The sequence below is a fragment of the Carassius auratus genome, chromosome 13 (assembly GCF_003368295.1).
Source record: "Carassius auratus strain Wakin chromosome 13, ASM336829v1, whole genome shotgun sequence".
Classification (NCBI taxonomy): domain Eukaryota; kingdom Metazoa; phylum Chordata; class Actinopteri; order Cypriniformes; family Cyprinidae; genus Carassius; species Carassius auratus.
In genome coordinates this window covers 23,405,120-23,424,743 of record NC_039255.1, presented here as the reverse complement: position 1 = coordinate 23,424,743, position 19,624 = coordinate 23,405,120, and the positions used below count along the sequence as shown (strand labels likewise).

The following is a 19,624-nucleotide window of genomic DNA, read 5'->3' as shown; positions in this document are numbered from 1 at the left end:
AATTATGAAATGTAATACTTAGTCATTTAAGGGGTTATTCAGTATTTTCATGAATTAGATGTATATTTCAGACATCTTCGCTTTTCATTAAAAACTATAGACTAATTAATTGAAATCCTTAAATTTGCATTCATGCTATGTAATGACATATCTAATTAAAATATGGGCAATTAAATCTGTAAATTAAATATATCATCAAGTCATACAATACATTTCATTCAGAGAAAAGTCTTTTTCTGGGATTCTACTTTGTCTGTTAGTTGTCAAAACACGATTGTAAATACAACATTTGATTTAGTAGGCTATTTTACATGAATGACACAATATATAAATATGAACAAGCATTATATCACATTCTATGAATCTAGAAGTCAAATCATTCTAATCCCTAGACTGGCTGCTCTTGAAACATTTTATTATTATTGTCATGAAATCCGCTGTGCTGCTTAAATTTGTGGAAACCTTTTTTTTTTTTTTTTTTTTTTTCGGGAATATGAAGTTCAAAATAACATTGTTTATTTGATAAATAAACCTTTTTAACATCACAAAAGTCTTGCTAATTTTAATGTCATGCTTAAAAGTATTTTACAATTATTTTTTTTTCAATATACATTATGAACCTTTACTGTTGTAAATATACATTATGAACCTTTACTGTTGTATACATATATACATACATATATATACACACACATACATATATACACACACATACATATATACACACACATATATATATAAAGTTTTGATTTATACTGAATTTGATCTTGAATGTGTCCATGGGTTAACATAAACAAAACGGTGTAATTTCGCTGCGTTAGATTGGCTGTTCTCGGCGTGACGTCAGTTCCCGTGAATGCGGCTGCAGGAAGCGACGTCAGACAGAGTCGTTGAGTGTGATGAATGCGCTCTCGTTCATATTAATTTATTTGTATTCGCATTTACCTGTTGCAGGAATAATCGCTATACTGCACCCAGGATAATAAGGACTCTACATCGACGCAGAATCAGCGGCTAAGCGTCGTAATGTATCGCGGGTCTAGGCCGCACAGAGGCGGCTATCATCCTCCGCCGTCGCGTGGTTTCGGGCCCCGTCCTGAACCGGGCCACCGAGGACCCCCGGACCCGTACCGCCGTCCGTCACCGCGGAGGAGGTATTCACCACCCGGTGAATACAGAGGAGCACGCCCTCAGCGAGGCTACGGGGTATGAAGTAAACAACACACTGTTTACACGCTACGCTACACGCAGCGCTGCAGTAAGCCGCCATGGTAACGCTACACGCTAGGTGAAGTGTTTTCGGACATATATTACGCTAATACTGTGTTATGCTATGAGTTAGCATGTGGAAATGGTATTAAAGCGCTATAATGGTATTACTGTGTCATTCCATACTTAAATAATAAATAAATTGGTTTCATGATTTTAGTGTCATTTTACCCTGATGTTTTTTGAAGTAACGTATCTCAAAGTGCCATTTAAACTCATTTAGGGATCGCAAAATTTTCCCTGACAACCGTACTTCAGATTTTGGTAACCCAAAATGAATTCAACTGGACCGAATAAAATAAATAAATAATAATACATCAGCGGAACTTTACTGCGGACAAATCGGCGTGATCAGCAAAAACTAGTATCATATCGAGATGTAATGAATGATTCACTCAGTTTACGATGCGATACAGATTACACAATACAATTTTCTTACTATTTATTTTTATACATTAAGTAATTGTATTAATAATAATAATTGGCTGGACTATTGCAATTCCCTCTGTGTAAATCTCACAGCCACTTCTATCTAACCTTTACATTTAATCAACGCGGCAGCAAGATTAATTTTTAAAGAATAGACGTCACACCTCTGTTCATCAATTTGCACTGGCTACTCATAGCTGCTCACATAAAATTCAAGGCATTGATTTTTGCCTACAAAACCCCACTGGCTCTGCACCCATTTTCCTAAATGTATTAATTCAGACGTATGTGCCTCTAGAAGCTTGTGTTCTGCAGTAATTCAATGATATATGAATTATTTTATGTACCCATTTTCTTTACCAGAGATACACCCCATCGCCTCCTCGTGGACTCCCCATTGATCACAGTCTGGTCATAACTGTGGGCAATGAGCTGACCCATCCAGGGACTGAAGCTCCCTATGTCCGGTAAGAGATGAAACCTAGTATTATAACAATATCTTGAGTCTTAAAGTTGGCCCTGTAATGCCATTTTGAATATTTCCTTTCATTCAGTGTCTACTGTAGTTGTATGTGAATGTAAACGTTCTGCAAAGTTGATACACAATAAAGTTATTGTCTACCTAAATAAAAAAAATCGACTCTGGCTCCAGCTGCAACCTGTATGTATGATAAATAATAGATGTTTATATTTTCTATTGAGCCTTCAAAATGTGGAACTATGGCAATGGATGTGTCCAACACACGCTGTACGCACTAGACCAGTCACAACAGACTGGGCCTTCTGACCAATCAGAGCAGAGTAGGCTCACGGAAAGGAGGGGTTTATTGAAAGTGAATCTCAGGACTGCTTTGAACGAATTGTTTGACAATTTTTGGAAAATGATTTTATATTAGATGCATATTGTGAGAAAACGAAAGCATTTTTTCACCTTGCTTACATGTAATCCTATTGTAAGAGACTCCAAAAACAACATTAGGAACCTTAAAAATTGCATAATAGAGACACTGCAAGATTAAAACACACTGTGACATTGTAAAATCTGAACAGATTTGCTTGCTGAGCTGGTTGAGAAAGACTGGGCATCAAAACATTAAATGACTGAGGATCACTACCAGACTCTCAAGTTGTTCTGAACACACCAAACATGGAGTTACATGTGCCTTGTTTCCAGGAGATGCATGATAAATAAAAACTATGTGTTCGGAAATAGTCTTAAAATATCAGATATGTTTGATTCCTCCGAATGGGTGGAATCATTTTCTGAAGGTAAAAACATTGTCTGTTATTTTCCCATTTCGAGAATTAGGCTGATGCTGATAAGTGTGACCATTAATAAAGAGTCTTACATTTTTATTTTCTTAAATTATCAGTAGCGATTAAATTTATCTCCTTTTTCACCTTGCTCTCTAGGTAGTGGGGTCAACCAATAAACTTTTGATTTCGTAATGGAGAGGCACTTGCTCAAACTTGCATTTTTCCTCTACATCCTATTCAAAATCAGAAGATTGGCAGTATTCTCTGATGGAGATTAAGACACCCTTAGGGATGAGTACTTGAAGCTGTCATGTGTAATTATAGACACATATAGACTCACTAGATCTGGCCTTGTCCTTCAATTGCAGTTTATGATGTGGTGATTTCTGTCGACAGAGATTATGGTGCTGGAGAATCACAGTATAAAAAGCCCTGTTACTCTCCACGGAGGTCAAGCTATGATGGACACAGCGATAGAGGTTCGAGGAGGCGCAGTGTTAGTCGCGGCAGGAGCAGGGGGCGGAGCCGTAGTCCTGGCTACGGGCGTAGCAAAAGTCGCCCGCGCAGCCGCAGCAGGAGTCGGAGCTACAGTCGTGGCAGGAGTCCTGAACGAGCGAAGAGCCGAGCGCGCAGCAAGAGCAGAACCCGAGGGAGGAGCTACAGTCGAAGTCGAAGCAGAAGCGGAAGCCGTGGCCGCAGACAGAGTAGAGCCAGGAGCAGGGCACGGAGCAAGAGCCGGCCACGGAGCCGCAGTCGTGAAAGGAGCCGTAGCAGGGGGAGAAGCCGAGGACGGAGTCGCGCTAGGAGCTGGAGCCGCAGCGCCAGTCGTAGTGGTAGCAGTAGCAGCAGCGGCTCCAGTAGGAGTCGCCAAAGCAGCGTCAACCGGAGAGTCAAATCAGGTCATTTAAGGGTTAAGGAGGAGGACTTTACCGAGCTGGAGAAGGCCAGGCGACGTAAAGAAATTCAGGATACGCTTGTACAGCCTGCAAAGTCAATTTTGAAGAAAAGAATGGATTCCTCTGAGACCGATTCTCCCATGCTAGTGCAGGTAAGCAGCTCTCATTATTTCTTGGGTTATTTTGACATTCAAAATGCAAGTCAAAAGCTGTTCATAATATATATATATATAGTGCCACTTCTGCAAAAACAAATAAAATCGATTATGTCTGTTGCCAACAAAGTGAAATGAACAGACATTGTAGATTGTGGCATCAAATTAAGATAAGCTCATGTTGCACCTTATTTCATTTAGATGTTTTTACAGTGTTGCGCATTTTTACCAAGCACACACAAATCTGGCATTGAGATGTTTGCGGTATTCTCTCATCATAAACAGCACAGCACAGATGCACTTCAAATATTTGCTTTTAGTTTTATTTATTTATCTGCAATAGTATGTAAATACTAAACATCATCAGAAATTTAAACATCAGTCGATCCCTAGTACTTTTTTTGGGATTTGCAATCCTCAGTACTAGGGATGGACTGATGTTTAAATTTCTGATGATGTTTAGTATTTACATGCTATTGCAGATAAATAAAACTAAAAGCAAATATTTTAAATGCATCTGTGCTATGTTGTTTTTGATGAGAGAATATGGCAAACACATCTCAATGCCAGAATTGTATGAACCGGCATTTCAATACCTCAGTTTCGATACTGGTTCCTAACAATTCTTTTTTCGATACCATACGTTTTAAAATCCATTTCAACATCAGCACAAATACATTAAACATAACTTTTATTTTTCACCTTAATTCAAACAAATTCTGGTAACACTTCACACTCAGGATAACATTATTAATACAACTGGTTGTACATTTTGGATAGGGGTGCGCCATTCATGGGCGGACTGGGACCAAAAAGTTGCCCTGGACTTTTTGACCCACAGCACCCCACCACATCATAACACAAACACCCCTGTTTTGATGTCATTTATTAATTTAATGTTTAAGTAAACAGTTTGAGGATTTTAACCAATAGGGCAACTGATCTTCCGTTGAAAAAAAAAAAAAAGAACAGCAGCTGTTCATTTAGCGACTCCTAGTGAGCGATACATGCTCATCAAGACACAAACATTCTTCTAGAACTCACTCCTTGCATTCAGTTAGCAGATCCATGCGAATCATTTATGAAATAGAAGTTTATAAACTCAAACGATAGCTTTATGTGCTTTACAGATGAACTTGTTCAATAAAAGATCATATTTGGCTCGGTAATACAAGTTCATAATCCGATTATTGAACCGATGATTCTTTTGAGTCAATTATTTAAAATAATAATTTATTTTGTTTAACGATACCATTGTTTCACAAACTGGATAGATCTGAGGTGCAGGGCTCGCAAAATCGTTAGCCCCACGTCCCAGGGCTATTGTGTTTTCCAGTCCGATGGGCTATCATGAATAGTGATGTAAAATTCCTAACTTGATTCACGTTGTTCACTCGCTTGAAGGGGTGAAACGTATCGTAGCTGCTCATTTGCACTTGTTTCTAAATATTGCTGATTCAAGTGTTTTAAACAATTTGTGCGTTCAGAACTTGCGCTCACTCATTCAAAGCACGCGCTGCGAGCAGCATTTCAGACAATGCGCGTACTGAGAATGAATTCATCTTTTGCGTATCGTATTTTCTGAATGAACACACACAATTATATCAAAATAATTGTCTCTGCAACTATTCTCGTAAACACAATCAGTTTTAAGTGAATGTATACAGTGGCCTGCTGCTTAGAGAAATTCGGTCTACAGCATAAATCTCTCTCTCTGTTTTTTAGACTACGTGAAAGGGGGCGTGTTTCAAGATATGCAATGTAGTAGACCAAACTAAACGGAGGGAGGGCAAAACACTCATCCAAACAAATGCTTCATTAAATTGGTGGTATTGCTGGCTTTGGTTGCAATACTCTTATCGCATATGTTGCACTTTGCTGACTCGGCATCCACTTTTATAAAGTGTAGCCACACTTTAGACCTCTTTGGCATTGTAAAACGGAAACGTTTTGAGAGAAAACAACTACACTTTTGTTGTGTGACTTCAGAAATCTTTTGAGAATGTCTCCTCAAAGTCTAATGTGACCAATGCTTTGGGTGATATCACGTCACGTGGTGGTGAACAGCCAATCATGGCGAATTTAGGTCCTTGCATGTACGTATGCTACAAGCTCACACAGACACAGCCATTTGGCAAAAAAAACGTCCGCTTGGCTTTTGGAACCGATATTTGGCACGAAAGATAAATAATTTTTCGAAACTCATAGTATCGAAGTTTTTCGTTTGATACCATAAAGTCATCGAAGTTCAGTACCCAGCCCTAATCTCCTGTGTGACTTCGTCTTTGTCACTTCCGCGTTTGACTACGTCATCCCCTGGAACACCACTCTCTCATGTACACACATACAGCAGTTAGCAGAAGCTTGTTTTTAAAGTTGTACATATATATTTTTTTTTCTAACACAAATGCATTGCTTCGCTTCACAAAAAAAAAAAAAAAAAAAAGTAATTTAAATCTTGAATAGCTTGACGGTGAGGAAATCATTGGGAAATTTGAATTTTTTGATAAAACTATTCCTTTAATGGGTGGCCACACTACACTTTTCATTCCAATGACTTCCATTCATACCATGCAACATACTTATTTTTGTCTCCTCAAAGTCTAATGTGACCAATGCTTTGGGTGATATTTATTTAGTTTTATTTTTAAAAAGGAAAGAATGATGATGCTAGTGTGCCTAAAGCATATTTAACCAATGTATTTCAGAATAGTGATTCCCCTCGAGGAAATCCAGATGGTGGCCTCTCACATGAGGCAGAACAGCTTCTCTGTGCGCTTTCCAAAACCATGGATCCAGACTTGTTCACATCCATGCTGGGAAAAAGCTCTGATGGTAGTTTTCTCGAAGAGCTGATTGGTAAGATCCAAACAGCCAGAGAGGGTGGAAGTGACTTGCTGCTCCCTCAAGAGAAGGGAAGGCAGGAGAAATCAGACCTCACAGAGTTCCTTGGAATGATAGCAGAGGTCGCCCAACAACACCATGTGAAAAAGAGTCAGCCAGATATTGAAGATGAGGAGAAGTTCCTCTATGGGGATGAAGAGGAGGAGGGCGATGAGGTGAAATCAGCAAATTCCAACTTTCCAGACACAAGTTACCCAAGGTCTTGTGATATTCAGAGAAGAGAACCTTACACATTCGGCCATACTGGAGAACCTGTGATGAGCCATTCGCAGAGAGACAGTAGGCAGGCAGACAGTCATCGTTCCTCGGCCACACCTGAGGTACATGCCAAGGAAGAACCTGGTGACTTCCCACCTGGAATAGGGCCACAGGATGTAAAGGTGAGGAAGGAGGTAGAGGAATATGAGAAGATACAAGACTTGCTTAAAACAATTGGCTTGGACCTGGGCATGGCTGAGATAAGCAAGATGGCCGCTAGAACACAAGCGCGTCTGCACGGTAACACCCCTGTGAAGACACCGACTCGTAGGCAGTCGGATAGAAAGCACCGGAGCCGTAGTAGGAGCTCCAGCAGCAGTAGCAGCAGGAGCTCCAGTCGGAGTAGCAGCCGAAGTAGAAACAAAAGAAGTCGAAGCCGAAGTGCCAGTTTGGATCACACTTCACGTCGCAGCAAGAAGAAGCCTGTTTCCCCAGAACGAAGATCTCCATGCTCAAATATTCAGAACAAGAAAGAGGCTAAACCTGGGATTGCAGAAAGCGGCTGGCCTGCCGCACCCACTGTGGGTCCTGGGCCACAGACGTATCCCTCCAGACCCAGCCTCCCAGCACATCCCATGCCCCCATACCCCGGGCCACCCCCAGGTGGGGTAATGCCACCTGAGTACCCACCAGGATGTTATGATCCATATGGCAATTATGTTCCATATATGCCTCCGGGATGGCCGATGTATCCACCTCCAGGTATGCCAGTACCTCCTCACAGTCCAATGGATTCCTACAGCCTCCCTAACATTGAGCGGCCCTTTCTTAAAGTGATCAAAACTGTGCAGGGTGAAAGTAAAGAGGATGATCCAAAAGGTAAGTCACCTTACATGTGATTCCTAAGCAGAAATAGTTTACAGAAAATTAAATTGTCATTGTGTATGTGGACTCAACCTCATGCCATTACAAACCTGTATATTGTTGGTTGAGTGGATCAAGGGAGAATTTTTAAAGAATCTTCACACAGGTCAATTCTGTTCAATGGCGGTTCATAGTGACCATTTCCGTAAAGCTTCTGAAAGAACCAAAAAACTTTGTAAATGCACTTAAAAACACTCCATATGACTTGCTATATGCTGTATGTCTATATGCTGTATGTAATGATCCAGGAAAAACTTGTCTCTTTCTGCATAAGGCCATGTTATAAATAGTAATTCATCTATATGCACTATTGTACATAAACACCTACCTAAACCATGGGAACTCAACGGTGGAAAAAGGATGCAAAGCTTTCACAATAAATCTGGTAACAGCTCAGTGCCACTCATCTGATCATTTTCTTGTAACTCAGGTCTTGCTATTAAAGGATAAGTTGTTTCTCCCACAAATCACACAAGAACCAATATCGAACCCAAAACTTAGGAGTTTGGAACGGTTCTGGTATTTTTTAGAAAGGCACTACTGGTTCTGGATAAGAACCAGTTTTCTGTTCCCAACCCTATTGAAAACCTTCTAATCTGCTGCAGCTTCTCAAATCTCACTTTTCATCGAGCATACTCAAACTGGCATAATTCTTATGACATGTTTATGGAGCAATGAAGTGATGTAAAACATGGGCCAATGTGTCAAGGTGGCATATTTTTTATTGATACAAGATGTGAGCAAGACTGAAGTTTTTTGGAGCTACACCGATGTGGTCATGATGAATAATGAAAAAAAAAAGCTGTGTGAAGATCGTTTAAAAATGTCACCTTTTGTGTTCTGTGAAAGTCATGGTTTCAGAATGACAAGAGTGAGTAAATGAGAGATTTTTTGGGGGGTAATTCTCATCACAGTTTACCAACATGATTTGATTTATCCTTTAAGCACCCCTTAAATCGGATCCTGTGGCCACTAAAGCAATCACCAGTGGCATTCAGAGGAAAGAAATGGAAGATAAGAATACTGCTAGCCAAAAACAGAAGGTAAGTGCCAGAAATCTGATCAACTTTGTTCATCTTTTATGCAAGTCTAAAACACTTTTTCCATGTTGGAGAGTGTGTGTGGGTTCATGCTGATTCGAACTAGGTTAAGAGACCTCTCCTGCACTCTAAATTATTTTAGGCTGGATGTACATGATGCATTTTTTTTTCTGTCCCACGAGCTCGTACCAACATTTCTTGAAAATTTCACACAAAGTCGTGTAGAAATCATTGATGCTCACATCGCGTGAAAGGAATTTACCAGCGCTCCTGAAGTCCCAATAATTTTTAAACATGCTTACAAAATTTGGGGAGTTGGCAAGACTTTGAGCAGTGTATAGGCTCTCCCATATTACCAAATCATACAACCACGTCACATACGATAGACCTATATTATTATAGCTTAGTGGCTACTATCTGACCCCCATATCGTGTGGATGCACCGACACACACACACAAATTATTTGCGATCTCACAAAGTTCTGACAACATTAAAAAGTAATAAGTTATCACAGTTTATTGCTGATTTTAAAATTTACTGAACTTTTAAATGATTTGGATATCTACAGTTCTACATATAAAAACACAACATGAGATTGGCCCATCTGAATTAATTGTGGTCCCTCTTTTGCCCCCCAGTTGAAAAATAAATTCCTAGGGATGCACTGGAGAAAAAAAAATTGGCTGAAAATGGCATTTTTCGGTTTTCGGGCAAAAGAGAAAATGTATGGCAAGTAGTGATCAGTGCGCAGGTTTTACTCTCCCTGTCATTATGTGCAGTGTGCCGCTCCACTCAATGAACCGCTCTATGAATGTGTGCTCTGCTCATGTAATGCTAATGGCTCACCTGTAAAGCAAAGTCTGGCAACGCTGGTGAAATGAGGCTAGCCTCTTGTCCACTGATCTGCTCTCATAATCTCGATATGCTTCGCTCACAAGCTCAGATAATAATGGCTTTAGAAGGAATATACATTATTTGGATAATTAACCCAAAAAAACTGGCATCTGATTCTGTTGAATGGAATTAAATAAAAATAATATATTGATATTAAATAATAATACATTTTCTGTCCAATGTTATTGTTACTTTCAATAAAAGTGTGGTTATATTAAAGGGTTAGTTCACCCAAAAATCAAAATGATGTCATTAATGACTCACCCTCATGTCATTCCAAACCCGTGAGACCTCCGTTCATCTTCAGAACACAGTTTAAGAGAGCTTTCTGTCCCTCCATTGAAAATGTATGTACGTATACTGTCCATGTCCAGAAAGGTAAGAAAAACATCATCATGAGTGCGTTCGTTAACGCACTCACAACAGACACTGAAGAGAAGACAATGCTGAATAAAGACATCATTTTTATTTTTTTGGACCAAAATGTATTTTTTCGATGCTTCAACAAATTCTAACTGACCCTCTGATGTCACATGGGCTACTGTGATGATGTTTTTCTTACCTTTCTGGACATGGACAGTATAACGTACACACAGCTTCAATGGAGGGACTGAGAGCTCTCTGACTAAATCTAAAATATCTTAAACTGTGTTCCCAAGATAAACGGAGGTCTCATGGGTTTGAAACAACATGAGGGTAAGTTATTAATGACATAATTTTAATATTTGGGTGAACTAACCCTTTAAGTCTTTTTTTAATTCAGTATCATAAAAATTGAGTTCAATTTAAAAAAACTTACATAATTACTTTATATTATTTATTAAAATAATAAATCATCACAAAGAAGTTTTGGATTTTCGAATGCATTCACCCTCTGGTTTTTGGAATTTACGCCCCCTGGAATTGTTTTTTTTTCTTTTGGTTCCAATAACACATCTTGAGACTACGGTACAATCTTTATATTTTTATGTTGCATTGTTCCCCCTGAATCCATTTTATGCTTTGTTTATGATCAGATTTTTTTCAAAATTAATCTTAAACTTATGAGTTATCGAAGTGTGAGACTGACTGATTGTTCATATGACCAAGTGTTTAAAATTTGGAAAACACACACAAAAAAACATTACATTTTTACATATTGTTGTGTTGTGTATATTTTGGGAGGTATTAAGGAAGTGGAATCAGAAACCGAATCATTAAATTCATAACAGGATTCAAACCCCTATGTTTTGGTTGATGAATAAATTTAAGGGCCAAAAAAATTCTGTTTTAGGTCATGGAAGAGCTTGAAAAGCTAAAAAAGGAGAAAGGAGTGCGACACAAGAGGAAAGAAAATCTCTTAAAGGATGTGGAAACATTGAGAAAGCAGCAAGGTATTTCCCTCTTAGTGTAAAATGGAAGCGTTTCCTTAATTCTACGTAAGGGCCCACTCTATTATACGTGTTTGATCTGTGCCTTTAGGGGAGCTTCTACGAAAGAAGCGAAGAGAGAAGGATGGACACAAGGACCCTGTCCTCATCGAGCTTGGTCAGCTCCAAGAGGATGCAATGGCCCAAATCTCCAAATTGCGTGCTGAACAGAGAGAGGCAGATAAAAAATATGAAGAGCTGGTCAAAGTGGCTCTTATTCTCGGTATAGACTACAAAGACTCGAAGATCCCTGGGGACCATGGGCAGCAGCCCCTTCAGAGTAAGAAGGAGTCAACCAGAAGCCCAGAGAAATCAGGGGCCAAAACCAGCACTGCATACAATAAGGTAGAGTTGCTAATTCTGTTACAGGAGAGGTACTTGCACTTGATTGGCTTTTCATAGTGAAGACTACCACTGTACCAATGTTATCAAGTGGCATTAAGTTATTGACCGTGATTCTACAAAATATTTAAATAACTTTTTAGTAATTTTTTTTTTTTTTTTACTGTATTTAATATTTTTTTCCTCAAGTAAAGAAATTACCTTTAATTAAAAATACTTAAAACAGTCTTCTCTCACGTGAGATGAATACTCCAGTCATTTCAGTAGCCTGTTTTATTTTACATAGAGGGACGTCTTATGGGGTGTCATTAGGCAAAAATGTATTTGGTACTCTTGAAACATTGATTATTTTGACCAATGCTTTTTTAGTCCAGTGGTTCTGAAATTAAGACAAGTACCAGCTTTGATCAATCAGGCCATTCAAGAAACTGAGCAAATGAAACTGAGCTAATGCCATAATCTGATTATTAAGATCAGTGTACCTGTAGTTCAGTTGAATCATGCTGCATGCCTTTGCAGATCTGTGGAAGGACCCCAAGGAATAACATCTAAAAGCACACATACACTACAGTAGTAACATTTAGAAAGGGTTCAGTTCTGGCACCTAAATGTTTGCTTTGAGATTAAACAGAATAACATGCTGTTTTTTTTCTTGATCCGATCAACTTTTGTGCCGTTTTTGGCACATAGAATAAAATGCACATACATAAAATGCAATGTTTACTCATTATGGCTGTTCGTTAATTAAGTGTTCTTAGTCTTGCACATAAGGTATATACTACTTGTTTTCTTGATTAAGATCATGACAAACACACACACACTAAATTCATTTATTTTTCTCTAGCTCAAAAACAAAAGATATTCACTGTTATCATGAGATTTCTTATGGATGACTTTATATTGTATTGGTGCCTTATGATTTTATTGGTGAATTTAATGCATGTTATATGATATAAAAGCTATTTCAGATCTCATTTTGAAATGTTTTTTAAAACCATTAGTTTTATAGTAGTCAATTAAAATCAAGTTATAAAACCATGGGTAGCTTCTCCCCGACTGGAAAACAGATGGCCCATTTTCCGAAGGTAAGTCTCCTATGATAAACTTTTTAAAGATAGGATCTTTATATTTATTTATTATAACCTTTTCTTTATGAATTTCAAAATAGATACTTCAAGAGTATTTTATTTTCTTAGGCACTTTTACTTATGCAATTTTTGTACTTACTAAATTAATCTAGGCAGCACCCTCAAAATCAAGAGTGTCTCCTGAAAAACTCAAGTCACCACCTCCATCGAGCAGCCACTCCCTGGACACTGCTGCCGAGCAGTTCGAGTACTATGATGCAGGAAACCACTGGTGTAAAAACTGCAATGTTACCAGTGGTTCAATGTTTGATTATTTCATGCATTTGCACAGCAAAACCCATAGGAAGGTATGTGTGCTAATTTATGTAATCAGACTATTATTTCGTGGTGAATGAGTGGTGCATTTTTATTTCTGCCACTCTGCTTCAGTCATCAATTGTTTTGTTCTCTTATAGACCCTAGATCCTTATGACAGACCTTGGGCAAAGTCAGAGGGTGAAAAGAAACACCCAGCTGGAAAGAGGACTTCAAAGCCAGCCAAAGGTAACAGGGTTTTGATAAAATGTTATTGTTAATCAGAAAACGCATTAATTTTATTTAAGCTTAAGTGATTTTTTGTTTTAAGGCAATGTACCATTAAAGAACAGGAATCATTAAATGGAATCTAAGGATCAGAAAACCAAAATCCTTCAAATTTTTATGATAATCGGTGTCAATGTTAATTGCAGTGTCTGAAACTGTGGTTTTCTTGCAGTGTGTCTCATTATTGGAACAGAGCAAGGGTAAACTACCAGGCATCAAAAAGATTACACATTACTGGAAAAAGTATTTAATTTTGTACTGTATTCCCTCCTTTAGGCTCTGAGTTCTTGATCCCTGTAAGGGGATTCTTCTGCCAGTTATGTGAGGAGTTTTTTGGTGATCCCATTTGCGCTGAGGCCCATGTTACCTGCCATGCTCACAATGAGAGATACAAGGTGCATATCACACATGATGTTCATTATATATTTAATTGAGTTAGGAAGTGACTACTAATTATAATAACTTTTTTTTTTTACACCAGATTGTCTAATATGCATTCTTGTGATTTTTGTCACCAGGCAAAAATGTATGAAAATCCGCTCTATGAACAAAGGAGGAACCTTGACCGTCAGGCTGGCTTAGGGAGCCAAAAGAGTTCAGAGCACAAACGAAAACGTGAAGACAACGAACAGGAAGATATAAAGAAATCCAAACACAACAAAGGAAAAATGTCAAGTAATGAAGTGGAGACAAAACCACAGTACAGCAAGGAAGAGGAGTATAAGAATATCAAAGAGAATGAGAATAAACTCAAGGAGAAATACAAGAAAGATGATTTTGATAAACAAAAATACAAGGAGGATGATGAGAGAGTCAAAATAAAGGAAGAGGATGAGAGAGCTAGATACAAAAAAGATGATGATGAGCGAAACCGCTTCAGAAAAGAAGAGGAATACACGCATAGGTACAGGAAGGAGGAAGGGGAAAGAACAAGGTATGAAGAGGACAGATTTAGAAACAGAGATGATGAACACTATCGATATAGAGACGAGGATGACAGATATAGATTTAGAAAGGATGATGATAGGGGCCGATATGGTAGAGAAGAGGAAAAGTCCAAGTATGGCAGAGAAGAGGATAAGAAATACAAGTACACTCGGGAGGTTGAAGAGAAGTCGTCAAAGTACAAAGATGAGGACTGGGGGAAATGGCCGAAATCAAAGTGGGATGAGGACCAAGAGAGTAATGGGAAATATGAAAAAAAGGAAGATAAAGCTCAGCACCAGAAGGGCAAGGCTGGTTATTCCAAAGATGACAAGGAGAGCATAGGGAAGTCCAATGCTAAAGATGGTAAATCAGAACCAGATAAACCTAGCGAGCCTCCTAAAGTCTTATGTGGCCCTAGTCCTGCCTTGCTTGCTAAACTTCGCAAAAAGAACGAGGAAGCAGCTGGTCGGTTTGGCTTTGGAAGGTTCGGTCTGAAAAAGCCACAGAAGACTGCACTGGAGAAGGAGGCAGAGAGGATGGCAGCGCAATTCTTAAAGGAAGAGGAAGAGAGTATGCCTACAGAAATGGCAGAAAACACGGATGCTGAGCTAGATCCTTTTTCGAAGTCTATAGCTGCTGCAAAATCCATTGCTATAAAATTGTCAGGAAAGACTGTGCTTCCCCCTTCAGGTGAATGGCTAGCATACAACGAAAATAAAGCTAATCCTAATTTACCTCCTCCCCAAGCTCCCATGGTTATTAGGAAGTCTTACACAGGTGTGCAAAATAAACCAACACCATCTGCTGACAAATCTCCTGCACCTGTAACAGGAACTCAGGGGGTCCCAGCATTGTCAGCAGACCTCATCTCTAAGGCATTTGGTGGAGAAGAGGTACAATTAAAACAAACAAAGGACACCTCTGCAAAGCCTGTAGATATCAACATACCTGTACCACTTCAGTCTCCCACTGTGGCACCAAAAATGGTAAATCCCAGCCAGATGAATCCTGTTACCCCCCGTCAGTGTGTTATTACTTTAGAATCTGATGTGGCTGCTCCTGGAGTGCCTGAGGAGGAGCAGAAGCTCACTGTAATCCTTCGACCTCCTCCTCAGCTTTCTTCTAATGCCAGAGACCCATCTCCCAAAACTGTAAAGCCAAAGACAACCCTTGCAGCAGGAAAAGCAAAAGATTTGTATGACATTTTTTACAGTGACAGTGCCGCAGTTAAAGCATCTGTCAGTGCCAGTATTGGTGACAAAAAAACCTATGGATTTGCTCCTCAAGACAGTGGTTTAACCGGCAAAGAGTCCAACAATAAAAACAAAAGTGTTAGTGATGTTTGCCAGAGCAAAGAACCTCTCAAGAACGAGGAGTCAGAAGTTGCCCTAAAAGAGGAAACTCTCAAGAGTGAGGACTTGAAAGTTGCCCAAAAAGAAAAAACCCCGAAGAATGAGGAATCAAATGTTGCCCAGAGAGAAGAAACTCTCAAGTACAAGGACTCAGAAGTTGCCCAGAGTGAAGTATCTCCCAAGAACGAGGAATCTGATGTTTCCCAGAGTGAAGAACCTCCCAAGAGTGAGGAATCTACTGTTGCCCAGAGAGAAGAATTTCCCGAAAACAAAGACTCAGAAGTTGCCCTGACAGAAGAAACCCCCAAGAACGAGGAATCAAATGTTGCCCAGAGAGAAGAACCTCTCAAGAACGAGGAATCAGATGTTTCCCAGGGTGAAGAATCTCCCAACAACGAGGAATCAGATGTTGCCCAGAGAGAAGAAACTCTCAAGTACAAGAACTCAGAAGTTGCCCAGAGTGAAGAATCTCCCAAGAACGAGGAATCTGATGTTTCCCAGAGTGAAGAATCTCCCAAGAACGAGGAATCAGATGTTGCCCAGAGAGAAGAACCTCTCAAGTACGAGGAATCAGATGTTGCCCAGAGAGAAGAACCTCTCAAGTACGAGGAATCAGATGTTGCCCAGAGTGAAGAATCTCCCAAGTACGAGGACTCAGATGTTGCCCAGAGAGAAGAACCTCTCAAGTACGAGGAATCAGATGTTGCCCAGAGTGAAGAATCTCCCAAGTACGAGGACTCAGATGTTGCCCAGAGAGAAGAACCTCTCAAGTACGAGGAATCAGATGTTGCCCAGAGTGAAGAATCTCCCAAAAACGAGGAATCAGATGTTGCCCAGAGAGAAGAACCTCTCAAGTACGAGGACTCAGATGTTGCCCAGAGTGAAGAATCTCCCAAGAATGAGGAATCAGATGTTGCCCAGAGTGAAGAACCCCCAAAGAACGAGGAATCAAATGTCACTCAGACAGAAGAACCTCTCATGTACGAGGACTCAGAGGTTGCCCAAAAAGAAGAATCTCCCAAGAACGAGGATTCAGATGTTGCCCAGAGAGAAGAACCTCTCAAGTACGAGGATTCAGATGTTGCCCAGAGAGAAGACCCTCTCAAGTACGAGGATTCAGATGTTGCCCAGAGAGAAGAACCTCTCAAGTATGAGGAATCATATTTTGCCCAGAGAGAAGAACCTCTCATGTACTTGGACTCAGAGGTTGCCCAGAGAGAAGAATCTCCCAAGAACGAGGATTCAGATGTTGCCCAGAGAGAAGAACTTCTCAAGTATGAGGAATCATATTTTGCGAGGAACGAGGACTCAAATGTTGCCCAGAGTGAAGTATCTCCCAAGAACGAGGAATCTGATGTTGCCCAGAGAGAAGAACCTCTCATGTACGAGGACTCAGAAGTTGCCCAAAAAGAAGAATCTCAGAAGAACGTGGAATCAACTGTTGCCCAGAGTGAAGAATCTCCCAAGAACGAGGACTCCGAATTTGAACAAGCCTTTGAGGATAACATCTTAAAACCTGACCTTCAAAATGAAGATGATGCGAAAGAGGAAGATTTTGATGATCAACAAGTTCTTAAATCTTTTGAAATATCTGTGGGGGATATAACTGTGATGGAAGTAGATAGTCAGGATACAATGCAGACAAATAATGAAGAGGAAAACCCTCTGGAACCTGAGGAACCCATGTCATTCTCCCCTCTTCCTGGTTCTTTCACTGAGCAACTGAACTTGGACACATTTGAATTCAATTTTGAACCTTTGTAAAGGACCTTCCAAGAGTAGGTTTAGGAATGTACATGTTACCTCTGAATGTAAATAAGTGATTTTGAAGTATTCTTTGCTTTATCCAGTTAGAATGTTTCATGTGTATTCTTAACCTTTTGGCAGGTAATGCCAGTGAAAACGTGGACTGAAAAGCATTCATTCTGAAGTGGGTGCTGGGGAAGGAATCCCTCTAAGAGAATGAGAACTTGCATCTAGTAATGAATCCTTAATATGTGTAAAAGTTTCGCTATCTCGTCAAAAGCACCTGGTATTGAGCTACTTGTTTCCTTATTTTTTTCCAGCAGAAACCATTCCTTTTTCCCAAAGGTAATGTAAAACATATAATGAATATGATGTGAATCAAACATTTAAGTCTGTGAAGCCATTTGCTCTGTTCGTTCCATTTAAATAAATTAAGATATTTTAATGCAGGAGCCAGAAACATCCAGGCTCAGAAGAGAAATGGTGTGGAGTTCATGCTTCAAGGACATGTGCGTTCACAACTCTGAACAGAAAATATCAGGCTTGGCCTTCATATTTTTTATGACACTGTACTCTGTTTTGATGGCTTTTCTTTCCAGTTCATTTTTTTTAAAGGAATCAATGTTGTGTTATAATGTTAACATTGCTACCATGCAACATTAGCATCTACAGATAGTTGGTGTAATTGCACACGTTCTGTGCTAGCTCAAATAAATCACAGCAACCCTTTCTGTCTTCGTTTCTTACTGATATGCTTATTACTGCTGTTATTAGATTAAGGCTTTTAATTATTTATTTATTTTTTTACCTTTTGCACACATCAGGCCTCATTGGTGAAACATGAGCAGAACGGATTTCTGTGTAAATCATTCATAAAACCTTTCTTTCAGGTACTTTGCCACACTGAGTGAAACGGTTTGCGTTAACATGGTTTTATGAGCGGTTTTATTTACAAATCTATTATGTTGGTGTTTCTTGAATGAGGCCCATTGTGCTGTGTACATATTTGCATGGACATCAAACATATAATTGCTCATTTAAATTACAAATTTATAGCCAATATGCTGTAACTGCTTTTAGTAAACATCTTGAACATGATATTACTGAACTTGTATTGGTTTTATCTGTGCATTATTCACATACAAATAGTTTTCCATATATGCATGAATCCTGATAGAAATCAAACCTTAAGATAATGAATGTATTTAGAAATTCCACTGTTTAGACATTAGGCATTTGATGGATTTATGGTTGGTTGGTTTACATTGTGTTTTAATGACGGCAATATTACAGCTGACATCTGCATCCAGGAAAGAACATCTTTAAAAATTTGCCTGCAGCTTACCATGAAGGTAAGTGTTTTTGCCTTAACTGGTTTTGGTACTTTATCATGAATGAATCATCATAATTCATGTAGATAGAGGCACTTAGTCTGAGCAAGTTTTAAAAATAGCATAGTAAAAAGCATAGTTCACCCCGACATGAAAATTATTTTACTCATCCTCGTGCACAATGATGAATCAGAAACTTTACTGTAGAATACAAAAGAAGATATTTTGAAAAAAAAAAAAAAAAGCTTTTTTTCTCGTCTCATACAATTAAAATCCATTGACTCAAACTTTTACACTATCTTATATTGTGTTCGACACAGTCCAGTCATGCATGTTTGGAAAGACGACCGAGTAAATTACTTAATTTTCAATTTGGACGTGAACTACGCTTTTTTTCACCATCTTCATTAACTAGTGAATTTGTTAAAAATTGCAATGAAATCCGAAGTTACTGACAGGCAAATGAAAATATTTTTTTTATGTTTTTTTCAAATAAAAGGTTATGAATGCAATCATGTTTGTTTTCTTTTGGCTGTTTGAATCAAAATTAAATGAATGTATAGTCTCGTTTCGAAATGGTTTTGAGATGCCAATAGATGGCAGTAGATGTTTCTGTATGGACGTCTTTTTTGAGGGAATCTTAAGAAAATGTACAAAATATTATTTTTAATTTAAAATGTAGATTTTATAATTGCATTATAATACTGTTTTATGTCTAAATATAAAACGATAAATATGGGTTTAGATGTGTACAAAAGGATGATGTGTAAAACTAATTCAAAGGTAAAGATTGTGTATATATATATATATAAATATATATATATATATATATATATATATATATATATATATATATATATATATAAAGAAAACCTACATT

General features: G+C 38.7%; 1 protein-coding gene across 3 annotated transcripts; it reads left to right on the top strand.

Annotated features, from left to right (window-relative positions):
• Positions 1-847: 847 nt before the first annotated feature.
• LOC113113057 (zinc finger protein 318-like) lies at positions 848-18,144 on the top strand. 3 transcript variants are annotated; one of them, XR_003293534.1, is made up of 12 exons: positions 848-1,206; positions 2,062-2,165; positions 3,352-4,003; positions 6,715-7,987; positions 8,978-9,075; positions 11,241-11,340; positions 11,429-11,721; positions 12,959-13,153; positions 13,262-13,349; positions 13,665-13,783; positions 13,907-17,758; positions 17,864-18,144. XR_003293534.1 is itself a non-coding variant. In XM_026279203.1 (12 exons), the coding sequence occupies exons 1-11, from the start codon at positions 1,027-1,029 to the stop codon at positions 17,429-17,431; spliced, it is 6,627 nt and encodes a 2,208-aa protein (XP_026134988.1). In that variant the 5' UTR covers positions 848-1,026; the 3' UTR covers positions 17,432-17,445; positions 17,555-18,144. The 3 variants fall into 3 exon arrangements, 2 of the variants coding, with proteins under 2 accessions (XP_026134988.1, XP_026134987.1); XM_026279203.1 differs by having other exon boundaries at positions 13,907-17,445; positions 17,555-18,144; XM_026279202.1 differs by having other exon boundaries at positions 13,907-18,144.
• The last annotated feature ends 1,480 nt before the right edge of the window (positions 18,145-19,624 follow it).

Coding starts and splice junctions, on each gene's coding strand:
- LOC113113057 (XM_026279203.1), top strand. CDS start 1,027: ATGTATCGCGGGTCTAGGCCGCACAGAGGCGGCTATCATCCTCCGCCG. Junction 9,076..11,240: donor CTGCTAGCCAAAAACAGAAG/GTAAGTGCCAGA, acceptor ATTCTGTTTTAG/GTCATGGAAGAGCTTGAAAA. Junction 13,350..13,664: donor GACTTCAAAGCCAGCCAAAG/GTAACAGGGTTT, acceptor TCCCTCCTTTAG/GCTCTGAGTTCTTGATCCCT.